The 12,271-nt window shown below is 58.6% G+C and overlaps 3 protein-coding genes across 3 annotated transcripts; 1 reads left to right on the top strand and 2 right to left on the bottom strand.

The window, feature by feature from the left end:
- Positions 1-801: 801 nt before the first annotated feature.
- Positions 802-4,938, bottom strand: SCHCODRAFT_02623368 (uncharacterized protein). The gene is made up of 3 exons (XM_003036729.2): positions 4,682-4,938; positions 4,210-4,626; positions 802-4,162 (listed from the first exon to the last, which is right to left on the bottom strand). The coding sequence occupies exons 1-3, from the start codon at positions 4,926-4,928 to the stop codon at positions 1,011-1,013; spliced, it is 3,816 nt and encodes a 1,271-aa protein (XP_003036775.1). The 5' UTR covers positions 4,929-4,938; the 3' UTR covers positions 802-1,010.
- A 916-nt stretch (positions 4,939-5,854) lies between these two features.
- Positions 5,855-8,928, top strand: SCHCODRAFT_02730846 (uncharacterized protein; the record flags this gene model as incomplete). Its single annotated transcript, XM_003038088.2, has 13 exons — positions 5,855-5,891; positions 5,971-6,434; positions 6,483-6,568; positions 6,628-6,737; positions 6,788-6,897; positions 6,994-7,128; positions 7,235-7,331; positions 7,381-7,496; positions 7,552-7,573; positions 7,812-7,882; positions 8,072-8,185; positions 8,244-8,298; positions 8,354-8,928. 13 exons carry the CDS (start codon positions 5,855-5,857, stop codon positions 8,593-8,595), a joined length of 1,659 nt encoding a protein of 552 aa, XP_003038134.1. The 3' UTR covers positions 8,596-8,928.
- SCHCODRAFT_01141888 (uncharacterized protein) lies at positions 8,835-12,146 on the bottom strand (the record flags this gene model as incomplete). The annotated part of the gene is made up of 12 exons (XM_050341095.1): positions 8,835-8,922; positions 8,969-9,068; positions 9,121-9,298; positions 9,348-10,019; positions 10,069-10,560; positions 10,613-10,712; positions 10,791-10,905; positions 11,162-11,435; positions 11,486-11,575; positions 11,634-11,719; positions 11,778-11,843; positions 11,903-12,146. 12 exons carry the CDS (start codon positions 12,144-12,146, stop codon positions 8,835-8,837), a joined length of 2,505 nt encoding a protein of 834 aa, XP_050200639.1.
- Positions 12,147-12,271: the final 125 nt, after the last annotated feature.

The raw sequence follows: 12,271 nt of genomic DNA, 5'->3' as shown, positions 1-12,271 counted from the left end.
AATCAAGCAGCCCCAAAGGGTAACAAACAAGCAATTAGTCAGTTCGGATTGCTCATGTTGTTGACGTTCACAGACAAGCTATAGGTCAACAGTGGACACTCGGAATGGATCCTAGCTAGCTGTGCTTTCGACCCATGCGGATGGGCCTATGATTGCACGGCTGCCTCCGGACGCTCAGATCGAAACTCGATTAAACATGTCTGAACTGTTAGACATTAGTCTCTCGTCTGCGCAAGTTTTCACATGTCAAACCCCATCCCCAAAACGTATAAAGGACACTTCGGTCTGTCTGATTCTGCAGAGGGCACGCCAACTCTCCGAGTATATCTCGTACATTTGCTCCACATAGCGACGGCCACCCTTAGCGGTTAAATTGGCGTTGGCCAGATGGGGATCATGCTAAGCATGTACCACTGGTTCAGCGACAGGCATCAGCTTGTGGGGTCGCTTCGGGATATCTGACCACTAGGTTCTGTCGCAGGCGCTCGACTAGTTCGCGGACAGTCGAGGACTGACCTTGGCGGGCGGGGCTGACCGTCGGGACCCGTTGCATCCCCTTTAGGTCGCGGTTTGCGCATCAAGTCTACTCAGCGTCGTATGAACCCCAAGGTAGCTCTTTCGTCACGTATGTATAGCATCTTGCTAATGTCAGCATACAGGTCCGACCGCAGGCCCTCTCAGAGCCTTCGAGGTTGCAAAATATATCGACGGGATGAAGGGTAGGGCTTGGGGAATGTTCGGGCTGGGTTGGGTCAACGGGCCCGGCTGCTGATTCTGTGGGATGTAATGTTTGTTTGTCTCGCCCCGACTTGTATTCAGCACGCTGGCGTACAATGTAGTAGTCTGGTAGGCGCTGGATGTCCACTAGACGGTCCACAGTCGACGTCAAAGATTCGAATGTAGTCGCAGGAGCATTGACGACGCTTTCCCATGCAATGGGTTCACTAAGATTGACCATATAAAATGCACGATGCCTTGCTTGGTAATAAATGCAAGATACTCATATCCGACTACACCGCCGTTCTCATCTTCCTCATCCTCTGGATCTCCCTCTGCAGTAACCTCCTCTTCGCCTTCACCTTCCGCCCCACCACTCTTCTCCTCGCCTTCTCATTAACCTCCTCCTGTTTCACTAGCGCCACCGCACCCGGGTACCGCGACTCGATCTGCCGCCTGACCTCCTCCGCTTCCTCCTTGGCCATGACCTGCTCCTCTGGGGCTAGACGGGGCAGGAAAGCCGACTGGATGTATGTCGAGCGCTCGTAGGCGATGCGCCGTTCGGGCTCGGGGGCGGGACGTGGGCCGATGACCTCTGCGGGCGCACGGGCGCGCAAACGGTGATAGGCGAGCTTTAGCAGGCGGACGAGCGCACGGTGCGGTCGGTATGAGCTGAAGGCCGGCGCGACCTGCTGCAAGACATGCATCGCGCCCGCGGCGTCCTTGGCGAGCGCGCCGCTGGGGACATCCTGGAACAACCGCCTTGCAGGGCGCTTGAGCCTGCGCTGCATGTACGCACGCCTCGTCGCGCGATCCAGAGGCGGGTCCATTGGTGGAGCAGTCGAAGCCGCTAGCGGGGTCTCTGGCTCGGCGTCGCGGGATGCACGATATGTCACACTGCGCTGGCCCATCGGGATGAGCACCTTCTCCACGAGCTCGAACGCGCGCGTAACCTGACCGGCACGCAGCAGGGCAATGGCAAGCTGATTCCAGTTATGCCCATCGAGCTCAACACCTGCATCCGCGCATGCCTGCCACACGCTCGGGATCGCTTCGTGTTGTCCAGCGGCAGAAAGGGCGTCGACGTAGATTGAAAGCGCAGGGCAGAGCACCTGAGTGTCCCGCTTGGCATCGGCACCCTCCTCTCCAGCAAAGAGCACGCTTGGGCGCATGATCCTCACGCCCTTCCTGAAGATACGCTGCCAGAGAGCGGTGGCGTCGTCCAGCCTGTAGGTCCGGCGATAGGCGTCGAGCTGCACAGTGAGAGTCGGAATGGACGGCCTGACGCCGCGCGCCTGAATTTCCTCGACGAGCTCCTCGACCGCCTCCGGCCGCCGCTGCTTGGCAAGGGCGCGCAGAAGCGGGAAGTAGAGCCGTTCGACGACGGTCATGCCATTGACCGGACGCTCATCGAGTGCGCGTCGCATGGCGGGATTGGGCGAATCCAGGATCGAGCGAACCAGATCATGCGCGAACTCCAGAGCGTGCGTCCTGCCCCCAGGCGTGCGCTTGTATGCATGCATGCGCACCAGCGCGACATACGCCGCCGGACGCAACGGGATCCGCTGTTCCTTCGCCTCGCGCAACACCTGCATCGCCCGCGCATACATCCGCCGGCGCAAGAAGCCGATGAGCAGTATGCTCACCACATACTCATTCGGCCGCAGATCCTGATCCGTCTCCCCCAAGCGCTTCATCTCCACGTACAGCTCGTCCGCCACGCGCATCTTCCCCGCGTCGACCGCCGATTGCATCACCAGCGCGTACGTGTACTGGTTCGGGCGCACACCGAGCTCGCGCAGGCGCAGGAAGAGGCGCGAGACGAGGCGGAAGGGCGCGCCCATGCGGAGGTAGCCCTTGAACAGCTGGTTGTAGAGCTCGATGGAGAGGCGGAGCTGCCGCTCGGGGTTCTTGGACGCGAAGTCGAAGGCGCGGACGAGGCCTTGCCAGTTCCCGCCCTCGGCGTACGTGTCCATGAGCGCGCGCAGCATGCGGCGGTCAGGCTTGACGCCATGTCGGAGCGCGCGGTCGAAGATGTGCTCCGCGCCGTCGATGTCACGTTGCTTGGCCAGGAGATTGATGACGGAGGTGTACGGCGCCGCGGTCAGCACGATGTCAGACCTCTCCATCTGCCGCATGACGCGCTGCAGCGCCTTATGATCCCCACGCCGCGCGTGCATCTGTAGCACCATCGCATAGATATCGACGGAGGGCATGTACCCATCGTTGCGCATCATCTCAACCCAACGCTTGGCGGCAGCGCGGTCACCAGCGCGTGTGTAGGCCTGGATGACGAGGGAGTAGTGCAGATAGCTGGGGCGAACACGATGGTGGCGCCAGCTCCTGCCTTCCCATGCGAAGTGCTGAGAGAAGAGCCTGGCCGTCTGCGTGCCAGCTCCGTGAACGGCGTACGAGAGCATGTACATGGCAGTGTCGAATGGCTGAACGGCGCGTGCGCGAATGAGGCGACGGTAGTAACCTTCAGCGACTAGGGTATCCCCTCGGTGGCTAGCGATGAAAAGGTTGACCTTGGCACGCGACCGGCGTTCGAGGTTCGGCGTAGAATCGTTGACCCTGTTCGCTGCCGCATCCATGCTTTCCCTAGCCAGCAACCGGATGAGTCGGGACCGCGCATGTAGTGAAATGTCGATGTGCTCGCGTTCCATGTACTCGAAGATGTCCAAAGCGTCCTGTGGCAGTTCGTGTCGAAGGCAGACCTCCAGTAGTGTCGCGGCGGCGTGCGCGCGCTGCTCCTGGGTCCATCCTGGCCGATTATCGAGGATCTGGGCCGGATTCTCCACCTTGTAAAGGATGCCGAAGACCGTATTCCGAAGCGCCTTGCTGGAATGTCCCCCGAACGTCCGCCGTAGCACATGCGCACCCAGCAGGTTCCATTCAAGGACCACGTAGTCGAGGACGCGAGCGGCGTCGTAGTACCGGTTGGCAGCCAGGACGAGGCTTTCGTAAGCTTGAAGCACTCGAGCATTCTGCCGTGAGTGTCCGTGCATCGTGGCAATTGACCGAAGAATGGTTGCAGCCTCCGCTAAGCGCCCACACAATGACAAGGCCTCGCTGAGCATGCAGTGATGCTGATAATCGAAGATCGACGAGGGTGCAAACCGCCCGCGAAGGGGTTCCAGGATCGAGACGAGGACTTCGCCGAATTGACGCTGCCGATTCCAGCCCTGCTTGCTGTCGTGCCAGGCCTGGGTTTTGCGCAACATCTTGGAAGAAAGCATTAAGACTTCGTGTGGTTCCAGATGACTGCCATCGCGCAGGCACGTAAGCAGAGTTTGTACTTCCTCGCCGAGGATGTCGGCGGTAGGACCATTGATCAAGTTCCTGAGCCGGTGAAGGGCGATGACAGGGGATGGCGACGACTTGGGATCTAGCCGTGGCCGTTTGACGGGGCGAAGATGCTCGGGTTCGTAAGGGGGAAAGAGAGCTACAGCGTTGTTAGCACACATGCGATTGGTGGCGTGACATACGTACTGTCAAGGGTTATGGGTGTGTGCGAATGTTCATATTCAGGAGCAACTGATGAAGGCGATTGCTCCTCTTCCGCTGCAGACGAAGGCGCCTCTTCGTGGGAGGTGTGTAGCAGCGCCTGCGGAACGGCGGATGACAGCTCTTGTCTCCGCTCGGGTGCGGCAGCAGCAGGAAAAAGATGGGACGCCCACGACTCTCGTCTTCGACTATGTGTCGATGTCTCGTAGGGCGGGTGGTAATCTGGCGGGCGGCCCTCCTCCTCCTGAAGCGCCTCCGAGCTATGTGAGACGTGCCGCTTCTGGCTGGCGACGAACACACGCCCAGCCGAGTTCGTCCGAGGGGAGGGGATAGTGCGGGGTACCCTGCGTGAGCGGCCGCGGGTGGGGCGGAGCTCCTCCATGAGCTCGGCGCGGTGGTGGACTGAGGGGGAAGTATGCATCAGTACTGGGCTACTCATCGCAACTGTCGCACGCACTGTTGCACCACACGTGGGGCGAGCACAACCACTCCTGGCACTGCCATGCAGGCCAGTCATTGAGCGTGAGGCCCGGGTCTAAGGCGCGCTCCTTGCCCTTCACACTGCGCGGCCGCGGATTGAAGAAATCGGCGGGGAGCGCCGGCCTCAGCGGGCGCGCGACGAGTTTGGCAGCAGCAATGCCGGGGAGGGCGTGTGTGAGGCGCGCATTGAGGGAGTTGAAGGCGAGCGCGACAGGCTCGACCATGGACACTGACCCTGCGCGCGCTGCGATGCGTCCTGTTTGCGAAAGCGATTACTGAGGATGTGGAAGGAGCGGAAGAGGTGGGAGGAGCGAACCTGGCCGTGCGGCGTCGATAAGGCAGGCTGTTCGCCTGTCCGCACGCCGCTCAGCACTCGTTATGGATTCGAATTCGGAGTGGACAAGGTTCGCGGGGAGCGGAAAATGTACAATATTTGCCACGTGATGTCGGAATCCAGGCCTTCGGTCCGGCCTCAGGTTCGACTTTGAATGTGTGTCGTCGACGGACGCTGGAGACTCGTCCGACTCAGCCCGAGGGCGTACGTATACCTTCACGAGCGGTGGAGAGGTTGCGCGCGTCGCCCGCTGCACATTGGGTCCTCTAATGCATCCGAAGTCTCTCAAACGGAGCTCCCTTGGGCGACTGACGTGTGTGGCCACAAATTGCAACCAATGTCATCCAGCACCTCCATATCCTCTCCCATCAGTTGAGCATGACCTCCAAAGTATCATCAGGGTGCGTCGGTCAAGTTTTCCTCATCGAATTTGGCAGTGGGCGCCTACCTCGGGAATAGCCGCCAAAGTCCGCGGCCAATAACCGGCATCCGGCTCCGATCACCCGGGTTGCCCCCGTCCATTGTCACCGGTTCACCCTCGACAGAAACGACCACCTTCACTGATCTCTTGGCTTCTACTGACTGCATCTATACCACCCCGTGCTTGGATATATTCCGACGACAATGCGGGTCAATGCTCTGCGCGGCGCGCACCTCACAGAACTAGCTATCCCCCGGCGGCGCTTCAAGAGCGCAGTCATCTATCAGCAGCGCTCCCCTCTACCTTCAACGTCTCGACTCGTCATACCGCCACGTCCGCAATGCGCGTACAGCTCTACTGTATCTACGCCTCAAACCTCGTCTGGCCCCTCTAGCATGGGTCAGTACAGCTTTGGTACTCCGGCTGCAGACGGTGCGTGCGTGTCACGAAGAGGAGGGGGGACTTCCTTCTGACTCTCCCTCCTTTCCCCTCCCCTCTCCCTAATCACTAGATCTCCGACCCATCGCCGTCTACGACAAGCGCGTCGATTCCGGCATGATCCGCCACGACAACCACCAGCGCCGGATCATCCTCAAGCTACAGTCCCTCCACGACCAGCTTCTCCACTACCACCCCCCGCCCATCGCCCCTCACTCCTCCACCGGCTTCTTCACCCGTCTCTTCTCCCCTGCACCCACGGGACCCGCCGCGCCGCCCGCTGACGCGCCTAAGGGGCTCTATCTGTTCGGCGACGTCGGCACGGGGAAGACGATGCTCATGGACCTGTTCTACTCGACTTTGCCGCCCTCGATCACGCGCAAGCGCCGGGTGCACTTCCATGCATTTATGATTGACGTGCACAAGAGGATACACGCGGCGAAGCAGCATCTGGGGAGGCATGGGGGCGATCCGATCGCGCCTGTGGCGCGCGACTTGGCGGAGCAGGCCTATGTGCTTTGTTTTGATGAGTTCCAGGTGCGTCTTGAATGACCCCCCGATGAATTTGTGTTTAAGCTCTCGCAGGTCACCGATATCGCGGACGCAATGATTCTGAGAAGATTACTCGAGACGCTGCTCAACCACGGTGTCGTGATCGTCATGACGTCCAAGTTAGTGCACACAATGTCCTCTCCCTTTGCCTCCTTTCAATATTGACGTATGAATCCAGCCGACATCCAGACGACCTCTACAAGAACGGCATCCAGCGCTCGAGCTTCATCCCCGCCATCGAGCTCCTCAAGTCACACTTTGAAGTGACGGACCTCGACTCGGGTACCGGTATGTGGCTTGCATGGTGCAACGTATACATCCATCTTACATCGAGACAGATTACCGCCGTATCCCTCGCGCCCTTTCCCAGGTCTACTTCGATCCCCTCACTGAGGAGAACAAGCGCGAAGTCGAGAAGATCTTCGAGTCTTTGACTGACGACCCTGCTGTGCGTCATTCTCTCAGAGTTGTCTCAATACTCCGTCCTATCGTCCTACTACCACGCTTCCCTCCATATATCCGCTCACACTCATCTTCCTCTCAGGACCCCATCGAACTCAACCGCGAACTCGAGACCTGGGGCCGCAAGATCATCGTCCCCGAATCGACGAAGCGGGTGGCCAAGTTCAGCTTTCACGACCTTTGTGGCAAGCCGATGAGCGCAGCGGACTACATCAAGGTGAGTTGGGTGTTACGCTTGGGCTGTGGGTGTGCTGCCTGGGTGCTTCCGGGCTTGCACGCAATATCCCCTACACGGAAAGTGGTGCTAACTCGCTCCTTCTCAGGTCACCGAGACCTTCGACACTATCTTCCTCATGGATGTGCCCAAGATGGGTCTGGAGAGCAAGGATATGGCACGGCGGTTCATCACCTTCATCGACGGTTGGTTCGTTTACTTGCAGCTGCCGTTCATCATCTGACGACCGCCTAGCATGTTACGAGAGCAAGACGAAGTTGTTTGTCACCTCCGAGGTGCCGATTTACCAGGTCTTCTCTGATGAGGGCCAAACTGCGTCGGACCAGCTGCAGCGCACCATGGAAGAGATGGTAAGCAATGCAACTCCCCGTTGAGTCAACTTGCCGGGCTAATGGGAGTCTACAGGGCGTATCGACCGATCTCGTCGGTGCGTCGTCCATGTTCAGTGGAGACGAGGAGTTGTTCGCGTTTGCGCGGGCCTGTAGTCGGTTGGTGCAGATGGGAAGCCGGGAGTGGGCTGAGACGGCTAGGTAGCAAGTATGCGATACCAATACCATGATCTACTGCATAGGACTCTAGGTTCCTCGATGTACATATACCTTGATTAGCACAAGAACAATCACTATACCTTCACACACTGAAATCGAACTCGACATGTACTCCAGAACACCCAGCCCCTCCGGAGTATTACGCGCGGATATCACACGTTCGCGAGCCATCTCGAGCCATCGATAGAGTACGCGAGCCTGACGCGCGCTGACTCGCCATCCCGCGCCTGTTCCGCGCGCCATGTGTGCATGCTCACGGCGCGTGACGTCAGGCAGCCAATGGGGTGACATCACCGGGCTCGCCAGCGTATATAGGCCGCCCTCCCGCCGTCCAGATCCTTCCCCACTTGATTCCCATCTGCACACGAACAAACCAGCTCACACCCACCACCTCCACCACACCCACCATGACCAAGAACGTCACGAAGGTCGCGTACAAGCCGGACACGCAGTCCACGGACGAGTACATCGTCATCGTCAACGCGGACGAGGTGAGCAGCGATCGCGCGTCCCCTCCCCCGATGGACGGCGATCTGACCATCGGCGCAGTACAAGCGGTGGAAGGACGGTGACACGACGATACCGCTCGTCGAGGTCGTTGACTGTGCGTAATCTGCCCTCGCGGTCGCGCGCCCTTTGTACTGACGCTTCCCCCACAGCCTTCGACGTCTTCCACTCCGGCCAGGGCAACCAGGGCATCCTCGGCCGCGCATCAAAGCAGCAGCTCGACACCGTTTTCGGCACGACAAAAGACGACGAGGTCGTAGCGAAGATCTTGAAGGACGGCCAAACGCGCGTCGGCGACAAGTTCGACCGCGAATTGGGGAGCAAGCTCGGACGGAATGCTGCGATCGGTGGCAACACCATCGACAACAGGGGCAAGGGCTTGCAGGGGATCTAATGTGAACGGACAAGCAAACCAAGAAGTGTAACTGTTGTACAATTGTCGCCGCATAACTTATAAATCGCACATAATCTGCTGAACATCTATCCTTGTCTGTCCGCTGTAATTGCTGACTGGACCACTCCGTAGTTGTGCTCACAAAGGTTGGGCGGTTGTGCGCATCCCGGCGTTGGCCGCCTGAGTCAATGGAGGTCATCGGTTCCTGAGCTTCTGGGCGTACGATGCGAACCCCGTGGTTATTGCAGGCTCTTCCAATCCAGCCGAGAACGCGTTCGATGCTCAGCTTTGTCATTCAGGTCGATGAGCGGTACAAGTGAGGGCCTGCTGCGCGTCAGATTCCCCTCTCCCTTGTCCAATACGTGACGCTTACCTCCCATGAGCGCACTGGAATGGGAACGCCGTCTCGGTCAACTGCTTGATGAGCTTCTCGCATTGGGCCATGGATAGCGGATCGTTGAACATGATGGCTCCTACAGACAAGGTAAGTACATGTACACCCATCGTCGCCTTGCGCCCACTTACCTCGACACGCTTTCGAGTTGAGGATGTCGACAAGCTCCTTCGGGCACCACCGTAGGGCCTTCAGCCATCCGGATGAACCATCTGCCGCGACGTTGGAGGTCCGCGGAGGAGCACCTTCGTCCGCAAGCTTAGCCAAGTATCCCTTGACCAAGTCGCGTAACTCGTTCTCGAGCAGAAGCTACGATAACTTCAGCCACCGAGTTCCACAAATTGTCAAGATACCTCACCTTCTCCGCAATCATCTCCGGCACAAAAACTACCTCAACCTGCGCATACGCGCTGCCACCCTTCCCCGCGTCGTCCATATCGCCTTCAAGCGCATCTCCATGCACGTCTTCCCCCTCATCCGTAAACCGAAATCCCCACCATCCAAACGCCCGTCGATTCTCCTCAACGTACAGCTGCTGGCGCTCCTTGCGCGTGAGGAGTATGGCCTTGGGCGGATCGAGCGCCCTACATCGCACGCCCTGCTGTCCCGCGCGCGCAGCGGTGAAGCCCGTGCATAGCTCGCGCATGTACCGTTCAACGCGCACCCGCTCGTCCGCTGCGTGTTGGTCGATGAGGACGAGACCCGACCGGGCGCGTTGTTTTTCTGAGCTGTCGTCTTTCGTGCTTGCTGCGGCCGGCTGCATCATGCACGCAATAAACTTGCAGTCAACCTGCGCAATGACGCGCGCTCGGCGGAGGTCGTCGGTGCTAAACTGGTATGCTCGTCGTTCTTCTTGCGCCGTTCGCCCCTGTGGCTGGCTCGCGCGCGCTTGCTGCTCCTGCAACATACGGCGCTGCTGGAAGCTGAGCGCCCTTTGCGGCTCCTGCTGTCCGTCGGGGCAACATCGGGTCAGCGAGCTCGTCTCGACGGCGCGTACTCGATTCTGAGTCGGTGCGTATGATACGTTTGCCTGGAGGTAGGTTCGGTACGCTAGCCGCACGATTATACAGAGTACGGACCTCGAGTGCTTTCCGAATCCACAAAGGAGTTTCCGCTGGCGTCGCACTCGACTGGTGTCCCAACTTCAGCGTTCGGCGCGCGCCTCGATGGGTGATACCGTTTGGATCTTCTTCCGGCTCTGCGTCTCTTTGCCGCTCGTCTTTCAGACGGTACGAGTTCCCGGACCGCTTGTCGATGATGTATACTTCGCCAGTCGTCTCATCCGTCCATATCTCCTCATGTTCCTCTCGACGTGTCGCAGTCGAGGGTCGCCCATTGTCTAGGCGAGCGCCGCTGGCAATAGGGAATGACGACGCGCGATCAATGTAAACCGGCGCTGACACCCTCTTCGGCATGCTAGCAGCTCGCCGGGGAGGTGTAACATCGACGCCTGGCCCGTCCGGAGCGACCTTCCTTCGTTTACGCGGTGATGGCGTAGCAGCGCGGAATCCATTGCGAGACAGAAAGGAGGAAACCGCTCTGTCGAGTAGGTCGATGACGCTGCGCCTGTCCTGTTGCAAAAGTTTAGCCAGGTATCCCCAACACCGGGATGATATCGTTTACCTCGAAATTGACCTCGGCCTTCGCAGGTTCCAGACAGTTGTCTATCTGATGCGGCGGGACGGTGATGTTCAGCACATACACGGGCCTCTTCTCACTCTTCCTTGGTGAACGTCGTACAGCTCAGGATGCCGGTTAGTTTGTGGTATACAACGAGTGCAGGGGATCCTTACTCGCTAACGGCAGGTCATTCTGCCCATCCTCATCAAGCGCGTGCATGCCGAATGAGCTCGAAGCAAACCGCTGGTCAATCAACCGATGCATGTCGCTAGGTGCAAGCGGATGGCGGTTGACGTCTACGAGGAGTCAGATATTGCAGATATAGCAGAAGGGAGAACATGCATAGGAATTGATGCGCCTGACAGAAGTCAGAATCGCCAGCCTAGTATGCGAAGCGGCGCGGCCAGAAGGATGGTATCTCACCTTGGAGGTTGTCCCTTCGAGGCTGATGAAACCCTCAATAGATAGGCCACCTTGTTCAGCCTTAATCTCATCGACGTGCTAAGAACTCTGTTTAACAATAGGCGCACCAATGTGTAAGTATATGCGCACCTGCACCAGAGCACGCCCATGTATATGTCTGAAGGTCGTCAACATCGAGTTTGTCTGCAGCAAGGGTCAAAACAAGCCCAGAGTCATGAGAAGGTACGCATACAGCCGGTATTCTGAGAATGTTCGAGGATGAAGAAGTGCTCTGCTGCGAAGTGCTCGTGTTCTCTAGGCTGAAAGTGACGTGGGGGAAGACAAGCGCATATGCGCTGAGTTCCTGACGTATGAGCTCGAGGGTTCGTGAGGGTGAAGGGTGCGAGCGTCTTCGGACAGGAAGCTGCATCAGATCAGCGAAAGTTCGCTCATGACGCTGATTCTGCGACCTACGTTGTAGAATGCGTCCCGTACGCATACAACGGTGCCAGGCGTCTCGCGACGCCATCGAACGGCTGGTCCATTGTACAGAGTCTTCCTATCCTGTAGCATAAGTCCATAAGCCGGTTGTGAGGTCCTAGGTTGAGGTGAACAGGCGAACCTTGAGGATTATGGACCACGACTCTCGGGAGCGAGCTGTCCGCGACGCGATCTCAAGACAGCACAAGTCGGCAGCCGACGCGAGCGCTAGAGAGGATAACGACTGTCAGCATCTCCAGTAGCATATTTTCAGTCAAGCACATACCCTCTCCCCGAAAGCCAAAGGTAGCTTGCTCCCCGACCTGGTTGGGCGCATATACCTTGGACGAGACTGCACTTCGCTGTCAGCATTCTCTTCAGATCCATCAGATCTGCCACGCAGCCACGCACCATATCTCTCCCCTCCTCCACCCGCCGCTAGCGCATCTAAATCCGTCCTCCCCATCCCGCACCCATCATCGCGCACCCAGCAACCGTACTCCTCGCAGTTCACGCCAACATCGACATGGCGAGCACCCGCGTCCAGAGAGTTCTGTACAAGTTCTGAGACAAGTTGAGGGAGGGACGTAAGGATTTGTGTGGAGCGCAGGCGCGTCTGAGTTGCCTCCGAGAGCCGTTCGAGGCGCCGAGACATGGTGGACGGGAATAACAACGCGGAAGTAGAGAACAGTGATAGGCGCGCGTGTCCGGGAGTTCGCGCCGATATCCGAACTGCTGCTTCACTCCCATCACACAAATGTTCACGACTCAGGGTACACC

Source organism: Schizophyllum commune, assembly GCF_000143185.2.
Source record: "Schizophyllum commune H4-8 unplaced genomic scaffold SCHCOscaffold_5, whole genome shotgun sequence".
In the NCBI taxonomy this organism is placed as follows: Eukaryota; Fungi; Basidiomycota; class Agaricomycetes; order Agaricales; family Schizophyllaceae; genus Schizophyllum; species Schizophyllum commune.
Note: the sequence above shows the minus strand (reverse complement) of the source record. Positions and strands in the feature narration are given on the sequence as shown.

Bases quoted from the DNA above. Each gene is read 5' to 3' on its own strand.
- SCHCODRAFT_02623368 (XM_003036729.2), bottom strand. From the start codon at position 4,928: ATGGTCGAGCCTGTCGCGCTCGCCTTCAACTCCCTCAATGCGCGCCTC. The intron at 4,627-4,681 runs GTGCGTGCGACA...CTTCCCCCTCAG, and splicing joins GCCCCACGTGTGGTGCAACA to TCCACCACCGCGCCGAGCTC. The intron at 4,163-4,209 runs GTACGTATGTCA...ACAACGCTGTAG, and splicing joins CACACCCATAACCCTTGACA to CTCTCTTTCCCCCTTACGAA.